Raw genomic sequence first — 12673 nt, forward strand, 5'->3', positions numbered from 1 at the left:
ATCTTTCAAAAAGATAGAGATGGCAAAAATATAATCAATTCTGGAGTATTTGTATAGAGAGATGAAGAATTTTCAAAAAAAAGAATAAGAGAAAGAGGAAGATTAGTTTAGAGAGAGGAATAAGATAATGAGGCAACATCTATGGTTTTCTTAAGGTTTTAGAGAGAGAAAGAAACCGAGAAGAGATGCTTTGCTGGGCGGGAATTTGAAATTTCGCGAAAAATTTCAAATTTTCAAAAAAATTTACTATCCAGTTTTTTTTGTCAGAAAACGTCATCATGTCCCGTCCAAGGGCAAGAGGGGGAGAAAAAAAGACCAGGAAACAATGAGCTGTCATGACATTTTGGACTGGAAACTTATTTTTTGGCAAGATTGGATTTATTTTGGTTTTACCCCCCAAAATTTGGACCATTCACTCAAAAATCTCCCAACTCCACTACCTTTTTTTTCATTTCCATGTTTAAACCACTGCAAGACAGAGATAGTGGGTGGCAACATTGACATATGTTTAATAAGAATTCCTAGTATGTGCTCTAAGAATATATGCCAAGGAATAAAAGCTTTCTTCCAAAATAAAATCTTGGAAGGTTATATAGGGAGGGAAGTTGACTTTTGAATTACTAAAAATAAAAATAATTTATGACTTATTTTTGTCTTTAAAACACATGACTCAGTATTTATTTTGAAAATTCACTTTGTATACAGATGATTCATGAATAGGCAAAGGTGTGAAGAAAAGAATATTTTTCGGGGTTTAAAGACTGTAAAAAATTGGTCGATTATAGTTGATCAATTTATTTTCTAAGATAAAATAACTTTGAGTCAAATTTGTTGCTTGTTCTTTTTGTTTCTCCCAACTCGATCACCTTTCTTTCATTTTCATGTTTAAACCACTGAAAGATAGAGATAGTGGGTGGCAACATTGACAAATGGTTAATAAGAATTCCTAGTATGTGCTATAAGAATATATATCAAAGAATAAAAACTTTTTTCCTATCTTAAATTAAAAATCTTGGAAGGTTATATAGCGAGGGAATTTAACTTTTGAGTTACTAAAAATAAAATAATGTATGACTTATTTTTGTCTTTCAGACACATGGCCCATTATTTAATTTGAAATTTCACTTTGTATACCGATGGTTCATGAGTGGCCAGATGTGTGGAGAAATGAGAATATTTTTCGGGATCCAAAGGTTTTGTAAAGAATTAGTCGATTTTAGTTGACCAATTTATTTTCTAATTGTTATGAGAAATTACCTTGAGTGAAATTTGTTGCGTTTTCTTTTTGTTCTCCCAACTCCACCACCTTTTTTCTTCCTCCGGTAATGGTTGCCGACAAACAACTGTTGGCCGCGACCTTTAATTTGTTTTTTTTTCCCGAATCCTTCTTCTCTGCCCACCACTTTCGACCACAATCACGACAATTATTTTTTTCTCTCTTCCTCCCTCTTCCTCTTCTCCTTCCAATCTCTTTTCTCCTCCCATGCTCTCCCCACTTCTTCTCTCTCTAGTTTTTTTGACGATGGGGAAGATCCCCAAACCAGTCTGATTTTGGAATCCTTCCAAAACTGGGTTGGTTTGGGTTATGTAAAGAGAAGATGAGAGAGGGAAAAAAATGATAAATGGAGAGATTATGATTTTATTGGAAGGAGAGAAGAAGAAAAAAAAGAGAAAAATGGCGGTGGTGGCCGGAGTTGGTGGAGGTGGCAATGAGGGATGCCATGTTTGGCATGCTGGGGTGGAATGTGGTTCCTGGAAATCGTATTCTCATAACACGATTCTAGAGAATCAAATTATTTTAGTCTGACGTTTGGTATGACCAGGAATAAGAATTCGATTCCTAATTTGGTGTTAGGTTCGTATCGGAATAGGAATGTAAACTTTTGTAAAAAAAACTTGTTATATCTTTTTTACTTTTACTACATAAATTATTGGTAAACTTTGTTATATATTTTAATAAATATTATCTATTAAAATTTGTAAATATGAGACAGTAACGTGATACGTCAGTTGAAGTAGTACTTAAAGATTTATTTTTATAATAAATAAAGGTTTCAACTTAAAAAAATTCTTTCGAAACGTTCTAAAATTGATTTGGATGAACAAAGAACGAGAGATGGAAAAAACTAGAGATGGGAGAGAGAGAAAAAGTATTTTGCATTCGAGAGAGGTTGCTATGGTGGTGGCTGAAACCTTAAATCTTTGATTTTTTCAGTTGTGATATTATGTGAATGACGATTTTATAAGTCATTCTAATGTTTTCTTAAGCATAATTTTATCCATAGATATTAAAACAAATCAATCCCGGAAATAAGAATCACAAACTGACCCTCCTCCCTGACTTTGCTATTATTGTTGGAATCAGAGCCAATTTTGGCTCGACCCGACTCGTCAAACTCAGAAACGGAATGTGCCATCGCGTTCGTCTCGTCGAGCTCTTCAAGTTAGAGCCAATAATTACTCACATCCGATTCCGGATGAATGAGAAATTCAAGTTAACGTTTAGACGAAAATCGGTTAATTTAGGGGCCAAATCATCAAACGGGACAAGTTAGATTAGGGGTCGTTTGAGCGAACCACGTGCGTCCAAATCTGGACGGCTGACGTTCAGTCCGCGCGAATTCCCCAGATCTGACGGTCGCGCGTTTGGGATTGCGGGACGAGTTCGGTATTTGTCCCGAAGCGTTGGATCTGAGCGATCCGACGGCGCACGTCACCCCCGTGTCGGGCAGGATTCAGGACATCCCGAGATCTTAATCTAACGGCCACGTTTTCCATCTGTTTGGCATGCTTCGGTATCCATCTAACGGTGGGCGTTCCACCCGAGTGTTTGAGGTAAATCCGACGCCCCAGATTATAACCGACTTCAACAATTCAGTTATACTTCATGTTTGGTCCCTAGTTCCGAACAGATATGTCCTTATAACCCAACAGACACATGTATCCATTCAACTCCTATATAAACAACCCAAAACTATTCCATTTTTCATCAATTCAATTCATTCTCTTTTTCTCTTCCCTTCTAACAATTAGAGGTTCTGGTTTGTCTAGAATATCTAATTAGGAAGTATTTCTAGAGGTTCTGGTTTGACTAGAATATCTAGAAAAGGAAGAAAGAAGTTTCGAGTGAAATTTGAATTTCCGATTTGAATTTTCGATCAATTCAATTCATTCTCTTCTTCTCTTCCCTTCTAACAATTAGAGGTTCTGGTTTGTCTAGAATATCTAATTAGGAAGTATTTCTAGAGGTTCTGGTTAGACTAGAATATCTAGAAAAAGGAAGAAAGAAGTTTCGAGTGAAATTTGAATTTCCGAAGCATCTAGAAGATCATCCGCATTAGTCCAAGAGCTCATAATACTTACAAAGGTTCGTCCGCTTTCAGAATAAAGAAGTACCATCTTAAAACTTTGAAAGGAAAGTCGTTGTATCCCGAAGGCATACACCCTAACGTTTGGTACTGTTACGGGGGTGTAAAATGTCTTAAGGAAAGAGAATTTATTCTTGCCTCGACTACATTAACATCTATCTCGGTTAGTCCGAAAGAAGAAATATTGATAAATTATTATTCTTTAATAGTTTATCTCTCTATAAGTTAGAGAAAGGAAACTCTGTCTAAATCAAGCCAAGACAGAGAGAAATCGACTTATCGATTGATAACCAGAGAACAACAATTATCTCAGTTTGGGGAATCCCATTCTTGGAAGAATAGGATTCCCCTTGTATTCTCGCGAGCCAAACAGTTAAGATTATGATTCCCAGGAATCATATTGCATTCCCGCGATCTAAATAGTAATTAGGATTTTGATTCCCAGGAATCATATTCCATTTCCACGTGATTCCGGCGCACCAACCATGGCTTGAGTTTTTTCTTAATCTATGGGGTGCATGGGCCTAGATTTATCCGTATCTTTTCTATGACAATAGTTCATTTTATTATACGTTTTTTGTGTGGACTATGACTTGAAAATGGTTACTGTTTCTAGTTTTATTTTACCGTATATTAATTTTAACTTTTAGGGGAGTGCTACAATCACAAAGTATTTGACTCAAAGTGTTATTCAAGTGATGACCGAATGCTTATTTTCTATTTTTAATTATTGGTATTATTAATTCCTTCAATGAACTCGTCCGACTTTTCATTTAAATATCGAAAAACATGTTTTTAGACAAAATTAGATGTTGTTGGAAGAAGCAAGTAGCAACTCCAACATTTTCAATGTGTTTCAGGTATGGATTGCAGTACCAACCATACCAAGTAATCCATAAGCAGGGTATGTGATATGGTAAATCCAGACTAGAGCAAGCATATCACCTTCTTCCTATAGACCAGTGTTTTCGGCATATACACAAAATGTTGAGGGCAAAGAGATTTTGATCCCGCTCCCATTTGCTAAGTAAAATAATTTTGATAAGGTGCACCAACGTCAAAGGGGATGTGTATATTCAAAAACCCAAACAAATCTATCTGCGCAAGAGTAAAAGATGCCAACAACTGTTTAGTTGGTTGGTTGTCCATCTACTCTGAAAATGCAGAAGTTACAAATTTGATATGCGGCGGAAGTAGAAAATTCTTTGAATTATTAGACAAAACAAAGGGTTGCAAAAGTTACCTACGATCACCCACGAGGATTTGAGAAGCATTGATGAATTCCAGGATATGATACAATATCGATTGACATTTTCTTGCAACCACGTCGTATGTCTTTGATCGTCAATTTGTATGTATGGTACACCTCTAAAATCGAAGAGGTCATAAACTCAAGGATTATTGTTTACATTTAAGTAAAAAAAAAATCCATATAAATTATTGTATAAATAACTTATAGGTCTTGAAGGGGTCTTCTTATAGCCTTCTAACAGTCTTGCTATACATTTGAGGATCTTGGTATGACTTTTGACTTAAAGATTCCGGCGCTCCCACAATACAAATCCGTTGTAGTCTAGTTGGTCAGGATACTCGGCTCTCACCCGAGAGACCCGGGTTCAAGTCCCGGCAACGGAATTCCCATTTTTTACATCTCCCTTAAAAATGTGTTTTTTTTGCTGTTCTCTGTTGACAGGGAGAGAGGGAAAACTGGAGAAAGAGAGAGAGAAAAATGAATGAAGAATAGGAGGTATGAAGAGGAGAGAGAAAGAAAAGAGAGCCAAATTTTATAATTAGTCACAATAAGGGGCCAAATTTTACAGTTTAACTAGGGGCCACAATTGATTTTCCAGAAACCACTCCCCCTCTCTCTCTCCCCATAACCCACAACACAGATCTAAGTAGGTTTTTGTTTTTCCGGCGCTGTTTTTAATAAAGGTTGTTTGTTCGTTGGTCTTTTAGGATCTTTTCGATGTTTTTTTCGTTTTCAAGATCGAGTGTTTGGCCACGAAAAATCATGGGAGTTTCTTCAACAACTTACAACTCTCTCCACCGATGCACCGGAACCAGTCATAGCCCAAAATTCATCCCACGAAGTTTCAATCCGTTAACTGTACACGTTGTGATTTTTGGTTCTCTTCACAATATTTGTAATAGGGAGGGAGGGAAAACTGGAGAGAGAGAGAGAAAAATGGATGAAGAAGAGGAGGTATGAAGAGGAGAGAGAAAGAAAAGAGAGCCAAATTTTATAATTAGTCACAATAAGGGGCCAAATTTTACAGTTTAACTAGGGGCCACAATTGATTTTCCAGAAACCGCTCCCCCTCTCTCTCTCCCCATAACCCACAACACAGATCTAAGTAGGTTTTTGTTTTTCCTGCCCCGTTTTTAATAGAGGTTGTTTGTTCGTTGGTCTTTTAGGATCTTTTTGATGTTTTTTTCGTTTTCAAGATCGAGTGTTTGGCCATGAAAAATCATGGGAGTTTCTTCAACAACTTACAACTCTCTCCACCGATGCACCGGAACCAGTCATAGCCCAAAATTCATCCCACGAAGTTTCAATCCGTTAACTATACACGTTGTGATTTTTGGTTCTCTTCACAACATTTGTAATATGAGACTCAAGGTGCTGCAATTAATGGAAGAAACCACCGACAATGCTAGAAAGGAACTCATAATTGGCAAGGAACAACCACAATACAAGGAGGAGTTCGTACTTTTCCATTAAGGGAGATGGGGACTTGATTTACACGCCGACGGTTCATGACTGACGGCGACGGTTGACGGCGAAGGTTGACGGCGACGGTTGACAACGAGAAGAGAAGAAAGTGAAAGAAGCAGCGGTTAGTAAACCACCCATAGATGGCGCGTGGTGTCTGCATCAGTAAGCAACCCACTAGTTGGTCCAGGCAACTCTAGAGGCACCCCAAGTGGGCATATTTTGACTTGTTTTGTCTGTATTGGTTGTGTCTTTGTTTTTCAACTTCATGATGTAATTCTCATTAGCCTTTAGGCCTTGTAATGAAGTTTGATTCCAAAAAAAAAAAAAAACTAGGGGCCACAATTTAGAATTAATCATATTAGGTAACATAAAACGTACAAGTAAAATGGTGGGCCGCGGTTAAGCTTTACAGTGACATGATTCTCTACTCTTAGTCCCCTTATGTGAGTTGGGTTATGTTCAATTATTATTAAGGGTGGCAATTTGGTCTGAACCGACGGGTTTTTTCCCGAACCCGCCCCTAATGGGACGGGTTTTACCGCCCCGTTAATTAAACGTTTCGGGTTTGGTATGAAGTTAAAAAAACTAATCGGGTTCGGGGCGGGTTTGGTATTAGATAGTAAACTCCGCCCCGAACCGATTAGTATGTTATATATTAAATATATATTTTATTTAAGGTTATGTTTCTAAAACTTTAATCTTGTGTGATCAAATATAATTATTTTATGTTTTATGTTATTTAAGTAGTTGTAGTGTTTATGATTAATAAACTCAAAGTCTTACATAATTTTGTTAACAATTGTTATGTTACTTCAAACTAAAATAACTTTTGTGAAATAAAATACTTTGAACCCAACCGGACCCGACTCGTTTTATATTAAACGGTGCGGGGCGGGACGGTAATGGTTTAGCAATTTTTAATTGGGACGGTTATGGTAATTGAATATCCACCCCGATTGATTATTGGGACGGTTATGGTAAAACCCGTTTACTAACGGGACGGAGTTGGGAAGGGGATTAACTAGGGGTGGGAATCGGTCCGAACCGGTCGGTACCGGACTCTGACTTCATCGAACCGGTCGACTCGGACATAAACTGTTGGTGACCACCTATTTACTCGGGCGGACTCGGACGGTCACTCTCAAGAATTCTTTGTCCATTGACCGTCCAAGACCGTTTATTTTACCGGTCCAGTCGGACATCGGACGGTCTCGGTCCGGACTTTCCAATAAATGTACTTGATTCAGAACTTTATTTGTATTACTACAAACAAAATTACTTACAAATGAAGATGTTTAGCCAAGAAATCAAAAGTAAATATAAAAAAGAAAAAAAACAGTCGATCATCATTTGACAAGATATAATTAAGCCATGCACTAATGTTTGGTCTTCCAGAGGACTATATGACTATAGCCAACGATCATCATATATTCGTATGTCTATAAAATTCAACGGTCAACTTCTAAAAATGAGGACAGTTTAGTCGGTCAACCTATTCGGTCACTCGTACCGGTCGGTTAGCGGTCGGTCCTTCGACATAAAATTTTGACCGTGACCGTCCGCCAATTCTTTCGGGCCGGTCGGACACTGACCGTTATGACCATCGGGTGTCCATGGACACTTTTTATCTCGGTCGAACGGGTCGGACAGGGGTCTTCTGGATCTTTTTCCCACCCCTAGGATTAACCGTCCCAAACCCGCCCCGTTGACATCCCTAATTATTATAAGCACTATCTAAAAAAAATTTTACAACCAAAATGTGGCCCTCAAAATTGTGTGGCCTAAATCAAGACTTTGCCTGCTTTGGCCAGGCTGGCCTTGCTCGTGTTACTAAGAAAACCCAACAAGCACCTGGATGGAGTGAAAAGGAATGACTCTCAAATGAGATATAACATGATCAAATAAGCCTCAAAAACTAAAGTTAAAGATAATTACCCAACACATACCACAATCTCCCTGATTTTTCACGGGTGTAACTGCACGTTTCTTCCTCCGGGCTCCGACCCTTCGCAACCCTACTTGATTATTTCATCGGGTCAGTCGGGCTGAACCCACCTTTAGATTTCGGGTACCAGTGGTTTTTCTCGGGTGTCCATGACGGATTTCGGGTGGTCAAATTCTTTTTTCCCAGCCCTACCCATGAGAATTGAGAGAGGGAAGGATAAAGCAGAATCCCACGGCCCGTCACAGATTTGTCCCTCATTCAGGCCCGTGGATTTGTCCCGGATTTGGGCCGAAGCCCAAGGATACGTACTGATTGTTAGTACTTTCTACTAGAGAGAGAAAGAGAGAGAACAGAGACGATTTATCTCTCCTCCATTTTCATCTGCGGAAAAGTAATCAGAGGGTGAAGTTGAGATTGAAAAAAGCTAGTAATGATGGACTTAGATCCTCCCAAATACGATAACATCGTAAGTTTTCTCTCTCAGATTTTTCACAAATTGTTTTCAGATTTTTAATATTTCTCTGGAATTTTAGGTTTTTAAAATAGTTCAGATTACTCATAAAAATCTTGCCTTTTTATATTTAAGATTGAACAAAACCTCGGGGTTTTCCTAATCCGATTGACCTTTTGTTGATTTGCTTCAGTGGGTAACTAGAAAAGTATAATTAAAATATTGGGTTTGTTTTGTTTTGCTTAAATTTGATTTTGATTTTCTATTCTGGAAGCAATTTGTGTTAAGAAGATAGAGTCTTTGAAGGAACTTAATTAGGGGTTGGATGATTTCTTTTCATTCATTATTGAAGTCTAAATGGTAATTTAGAATTTTTAGGGCATCATCTTTGAACTTGCTGTAATTAATGTATGAAGACATATTAGTGAGGAGAAAGAATGGGTTTCAAAAGGATTATCCTTGTAATGGATATAGAGATGAAAATACGAGGTCGAGTATGGAAGAAGTGAAGGAGTTAATTCACTGTTATTTTGATCTTATTAGACTTAATTTTTCTGAATTATTCACTGTTACAGGATATCAACGACAATGATGTTCGAAGTATCGTCTTGTCGTATCTTCTACATAACTGCTACAAAGAAACGGCAGAATCATTCTTGACAAGTTCCGGGGCGAAACTCCCTGATAATTATGATGTGGATATGGATATGGATAAGAGAAAACGTATGTCGTTAATTTGCCTTTATTTCTTTTTTCGGTTCGTAAAGTGGGATTTATGTTTATGGAATTGATCCTAACTTAATGAACGGTGTTCCGGGAAATGAGGGTTTCTACTCCCTTGTCACGATTTTCTTGTTTACCCCGCAATCTGAATGGTTTTGATATGTTTCCTTAATTGTTTCTCAGCAATTTACCGTCTTGCAATGGAGGGAAATGCTCTAAAGGCGATAGAACTAACAGAACAGCTAGCGCCGAAGTTGCTAGAGGAAAACATGGAGTTGAATTTTGATCTCTTGATCCTTGTCTATGTTGAGCTTGTTTGCTCTAGAAAATGGTGAGCAAATAGCCAAGAGAAGACTTGATTTCCACTAATTTCCTCTCTCTCTCTCTCTCTCTCTGTACTAAATGTGTAATATTTTTCTTCCTTGGCAGCACAGAAGCTCTAGAGTTTGCTCAAACCAAGTTGTCTCCATTTGGGAAGGTCCCCAAGTATGTCGAAAAGCTGGAAGTACGTATCTTCTGTTCCAGTCATTGCGTTATCTTGGTTATTAGAAGAAAGATTATAGAATCAAAAGTCGTGTTTTAATTTTATTCACATTTATTGTTTTGTTTCATTAAATGTGGAAGCTAGTTTGGTACCTAAATCTTAGGTTTTGTTAAAACTGTAGGATTTTATGGCTCTACTAGCTTATGAGGAGCCAGAAACTTCTCCGATGTTTCATCTTTTAAGTTCCGAGTATCGTCAGCATGTTGCAGACCGTCTGAATCAAGCTCTTCTTGGTTTGTTTCTTTATCCCCAATATCTTCTCATACGATCTTTCTCATGTTATCTTTCTCAACTTCTTTGCTTTTACATTTCGTATCAGCTCATGCTAATATGCCTAGCCATTCAGCACTGGAGAAGCTGGTAAAACAGGCCTCAGTAGTTAGCGAGTATCTACATAAAGAAACTAGCAAGGTAATAATCCTATTGTTATTTCATATATCCTGTTCAGGTATTTTTATTGGTTGTTTTAGTTGGGGTTCTCGTATGTTTCTTGATCTTGTTTCGTCACCGTGTTATTTGTGGAGTGAAATTCATTTGTTAGGGGTTGTACTGCGAAAAACAAAAGTTTAGATTGAATTGCTTATTTTATATATTTGTGCATTGGTAGGATGCTCCACCATTTTCCTTGAAGGCTTTTCTGAACAGCTAAATGAAGAAGTGTGAGAAGTTTGCTGTCAAAAGGGTAACTGAGATTCTAATATCGTACTTTTCATCATGTTGGGTTATATAACATTTTGCGCTAACATTCAATGATGATTGGGGAATAGTTGCCGAAGCATGCATATCACCTCTACAGCTCTTCTTCACTAGTGCAAATGAACGACAAGTGCTTTGATCATCGGAATTCTCTCTCTCTCTCTCTCTCTCTCTCTCTCTCTCTCTCTCTCTCTCTCTCTCTGATAATCGGAACTCTCTGTCTCTCTTAAAAGGTTGAGATTTTATGTTAGTGATAGTCAGGTTTTGCAGTCTGTGATTGCAACTTAACCTGATATGTGAAGAAAGTAGAACTTGTTAACTTTTTTCTTGTTTGTTTAGCAATTTGGAATGTTAATATTTAGAATGAAAAAAAATATATTTGTTGTTTATTGACTTGTTTACGGAACTGGATTAATACTTAAAACAGGTGAGTGGGAATGCTATATCTGAATAAAGATATTAATCCTCAGGTTATGTATGAGCTCTGCGAAAATTGGATGAGAACGGCGAAGTAGTTATTGGTCCATATAAGAAGTTATGCTAGGAGATTGTTCCCACTTTGATATCAATCTTTCTTTGGTATGCCATACAATATAAAACTCCGAGAATTGACACTTCGATGAGGTGAGGGTTTACATCGGTAAATTGGTGTTATCTCTACAATGGATGGAGGAAAGGGCTTAGCATATCCTCATGCAATGGGTGAAATTCTTTCTATTCGTATGGAGAGTTTCATTAACATGTTTAAGAGTTCTCAATTGGGCACTTTTTTGTGTTTTCTTTCTATGTAATTCGGCATAGAACAATATGTGACAATGAAAAAATAATTTGGAAGGAAGTTATTTACAAGAAAAGCAAAAAACGAAAGTAAAGTACGTTGATCTGTTTTCATCACATCTCCTCGGAACACGCAAATATCATATTGGATTATATTATCCAGCGCGCATTTATTTCCACGATTACGCAACTAAAACCACAACACTTACATTTAGTAAATAAATTATTTAATTCACCCCATGAACCACTAGGAGAGAGATAACAATCATATGGTTATAGATTTTCTTGCAGTTCTCGTGGCTTTTTATTTTCTTACGTTCTTTTGATTTATACTAATATTTTGCCCTTTTTTTTTTTCGTAATGATCTATTAAGAATAAAAGAAACAAACCATTCCACATCATGTACTAACCAAACTGATTTTTATTTTGGATTATAAGTGAACTTATGGAAGGAGTAAAACTGAGAAACAACTAACCAATACAAAGGAAAAACCTAATATTCTTTGGAATCAAAGAACATCAATCCTTCAATATGTATCGATATTTTAATATTACTTCATCTAAGGATTGGAACGCCCAATATTGGCAGCTCCACTCTGTAGGAGTTCGTTAGATCGAATTTCGATCTTACTCTTGAGATTTCGCATGTAGTTGTTCATTACTTCCAAGTCAGCTAGAGGTAGTTGGTCGATGGGCGAGTTCCACCATGCTTGGTTCCTAGCTTGCTCAAGCTCCTCACATCTTCTCTTCTCAGCTTCAATCTGAGTCATAACATCATCATACTGACTGCTCAACTCTCTGACATGAGCCCTTCTATGAGCTTCAGTGAGTGATGCCAAAGGGTGGCCGTCACGATTGTCGTTTCCAGTGAGGAAACGGTCAGTGACAGAGTTCACCGAAGGGTTGCCAAATGAATATGGTTTCCCACCAGGTGAGAAGACTACTATAGCAATCTGCGCATTACATAAAACCGAAAGCTCACTGGCTTTCTTGAAAAGGCCGCCTCGGCGTTTGGAGAAGGTAACTTGGCGTGCCTCCTCATTCTCAATTCTCCTGATTTCGATTCTTTGCCGACCTACACTTCTCGCCATTGTAGCTATACAAGAAAGAAGAAAGAAATGGAATATTGTTGAACTTGGAAATATGAGTATGAGGCCTGAGGGTGAAGATATATATAAGGGATAGTCCTTGTTGATGTACTCATTTTTGTGTCTCAATTAAAGTGTCAAATAATCATTACTTTCTTGGCTCATAAATTGTGATTTTTCTTCTAGATACTATATAAATGACTATTAATATTTACCAAAAAGCAAATCATAATGATTTAGTTTTACTCAACTTCCATGTTTAAACCACTACAAGACAGAGATATATAATGGGAGATTGGGAGGTAAATCTCGCAAATATTTAATAAGATTTCCTAGTATGTGCTCTAAGAATATATGTTAA

General features: G+C 37.4%; 1 protein-coding gene, 1 non-coding gene and 1 pseudogene across 2 annotated transcripts; 2 read left to right on the forward strand and 1 right to left on the reverse strand.

Annotated features, from left to right (window-relative positions):
• Positions 1–4930: 4930 nt before the first annotated feature.
• Positions 4931–5003, forward strand: TRNAE-CUC (transfer RNA glutamic acid (anticodon CUC)). Its single transcript has one exon. It is a non-coding gene; the product is annotated as a tRNA-Glu (tRNA).
• Positions 5004–8306: 3303 nt separating this feature from the next.
• On the forward strand, positions 8307–10835 carry LOC147533525 (uncharacterized). The gene is made up of 7 exons (XM_086648340.1): positions 8307–8498; positions 9059–9206; positions 9390–9537; positions 9636–9711; positions 9872–9983; positions 10070–10161; positions 10358–10835. The coding sequence occupies exons 1-7, from the start codon at positions 8463–8465 to the stop codon at positions 10397–10399; spliced, it is 654 nt and encodes a 217-aa protein (XP_086504466.1). The 5' UTR covers positions 8307–8462; the 3' UTR covers positions 10400–10835.
• A 949-nt stretch (positions 10836–11784) lies between these two features.
• Positions 11785–12315, reverse strand: LOC147533526 (agamous-like MADS-box protein AGL62 pseudogene; annotated as a pseudogene).
• Positions 12316–12673: the final 358 nt, after the last annotated feature.

Source organism: Eschscholzia californica, unplaced genomic scaffold (assembly GCF_041429995.1).
Source record: "Eschscholzia californica isolate CP2 unplaced genomic scaffold, dmEscCali1.0.p SCAF_6, whole genome shotgun sequence".
Taxonomy (NCBI): domain Eukaryota; kingdom Viridiplantae; phylum Streptophyta; class Magnoliopsida; order Ranunculales; family Papaveraceae; genus Eschscholzia; species Eschscholzia californica.

Bases quoted from the DNA above. Each gene is read 5' to 3' on its own strand.
- LOC147533525 (XM_086648340.1), top strand. From the start codon at position 8,463: ATGATGGACTTAGATCCTCCCAAATACGATAACATC. The intron at 9,538-9,635 runs GTGAGCAAATAG...CTTCCTTGGCAG, and splicing joins CTTGTTTGCTCTAGAAAATG to CACAGAAGCTCTAGAGTTTG. The intron at 10,162-10,357 runs GTAATAATCCTA...GTGCATTGGTAG, and splicing joins TACATAAAGAAACTAGCAAG to GATGCTCCACCATTTTCCTT.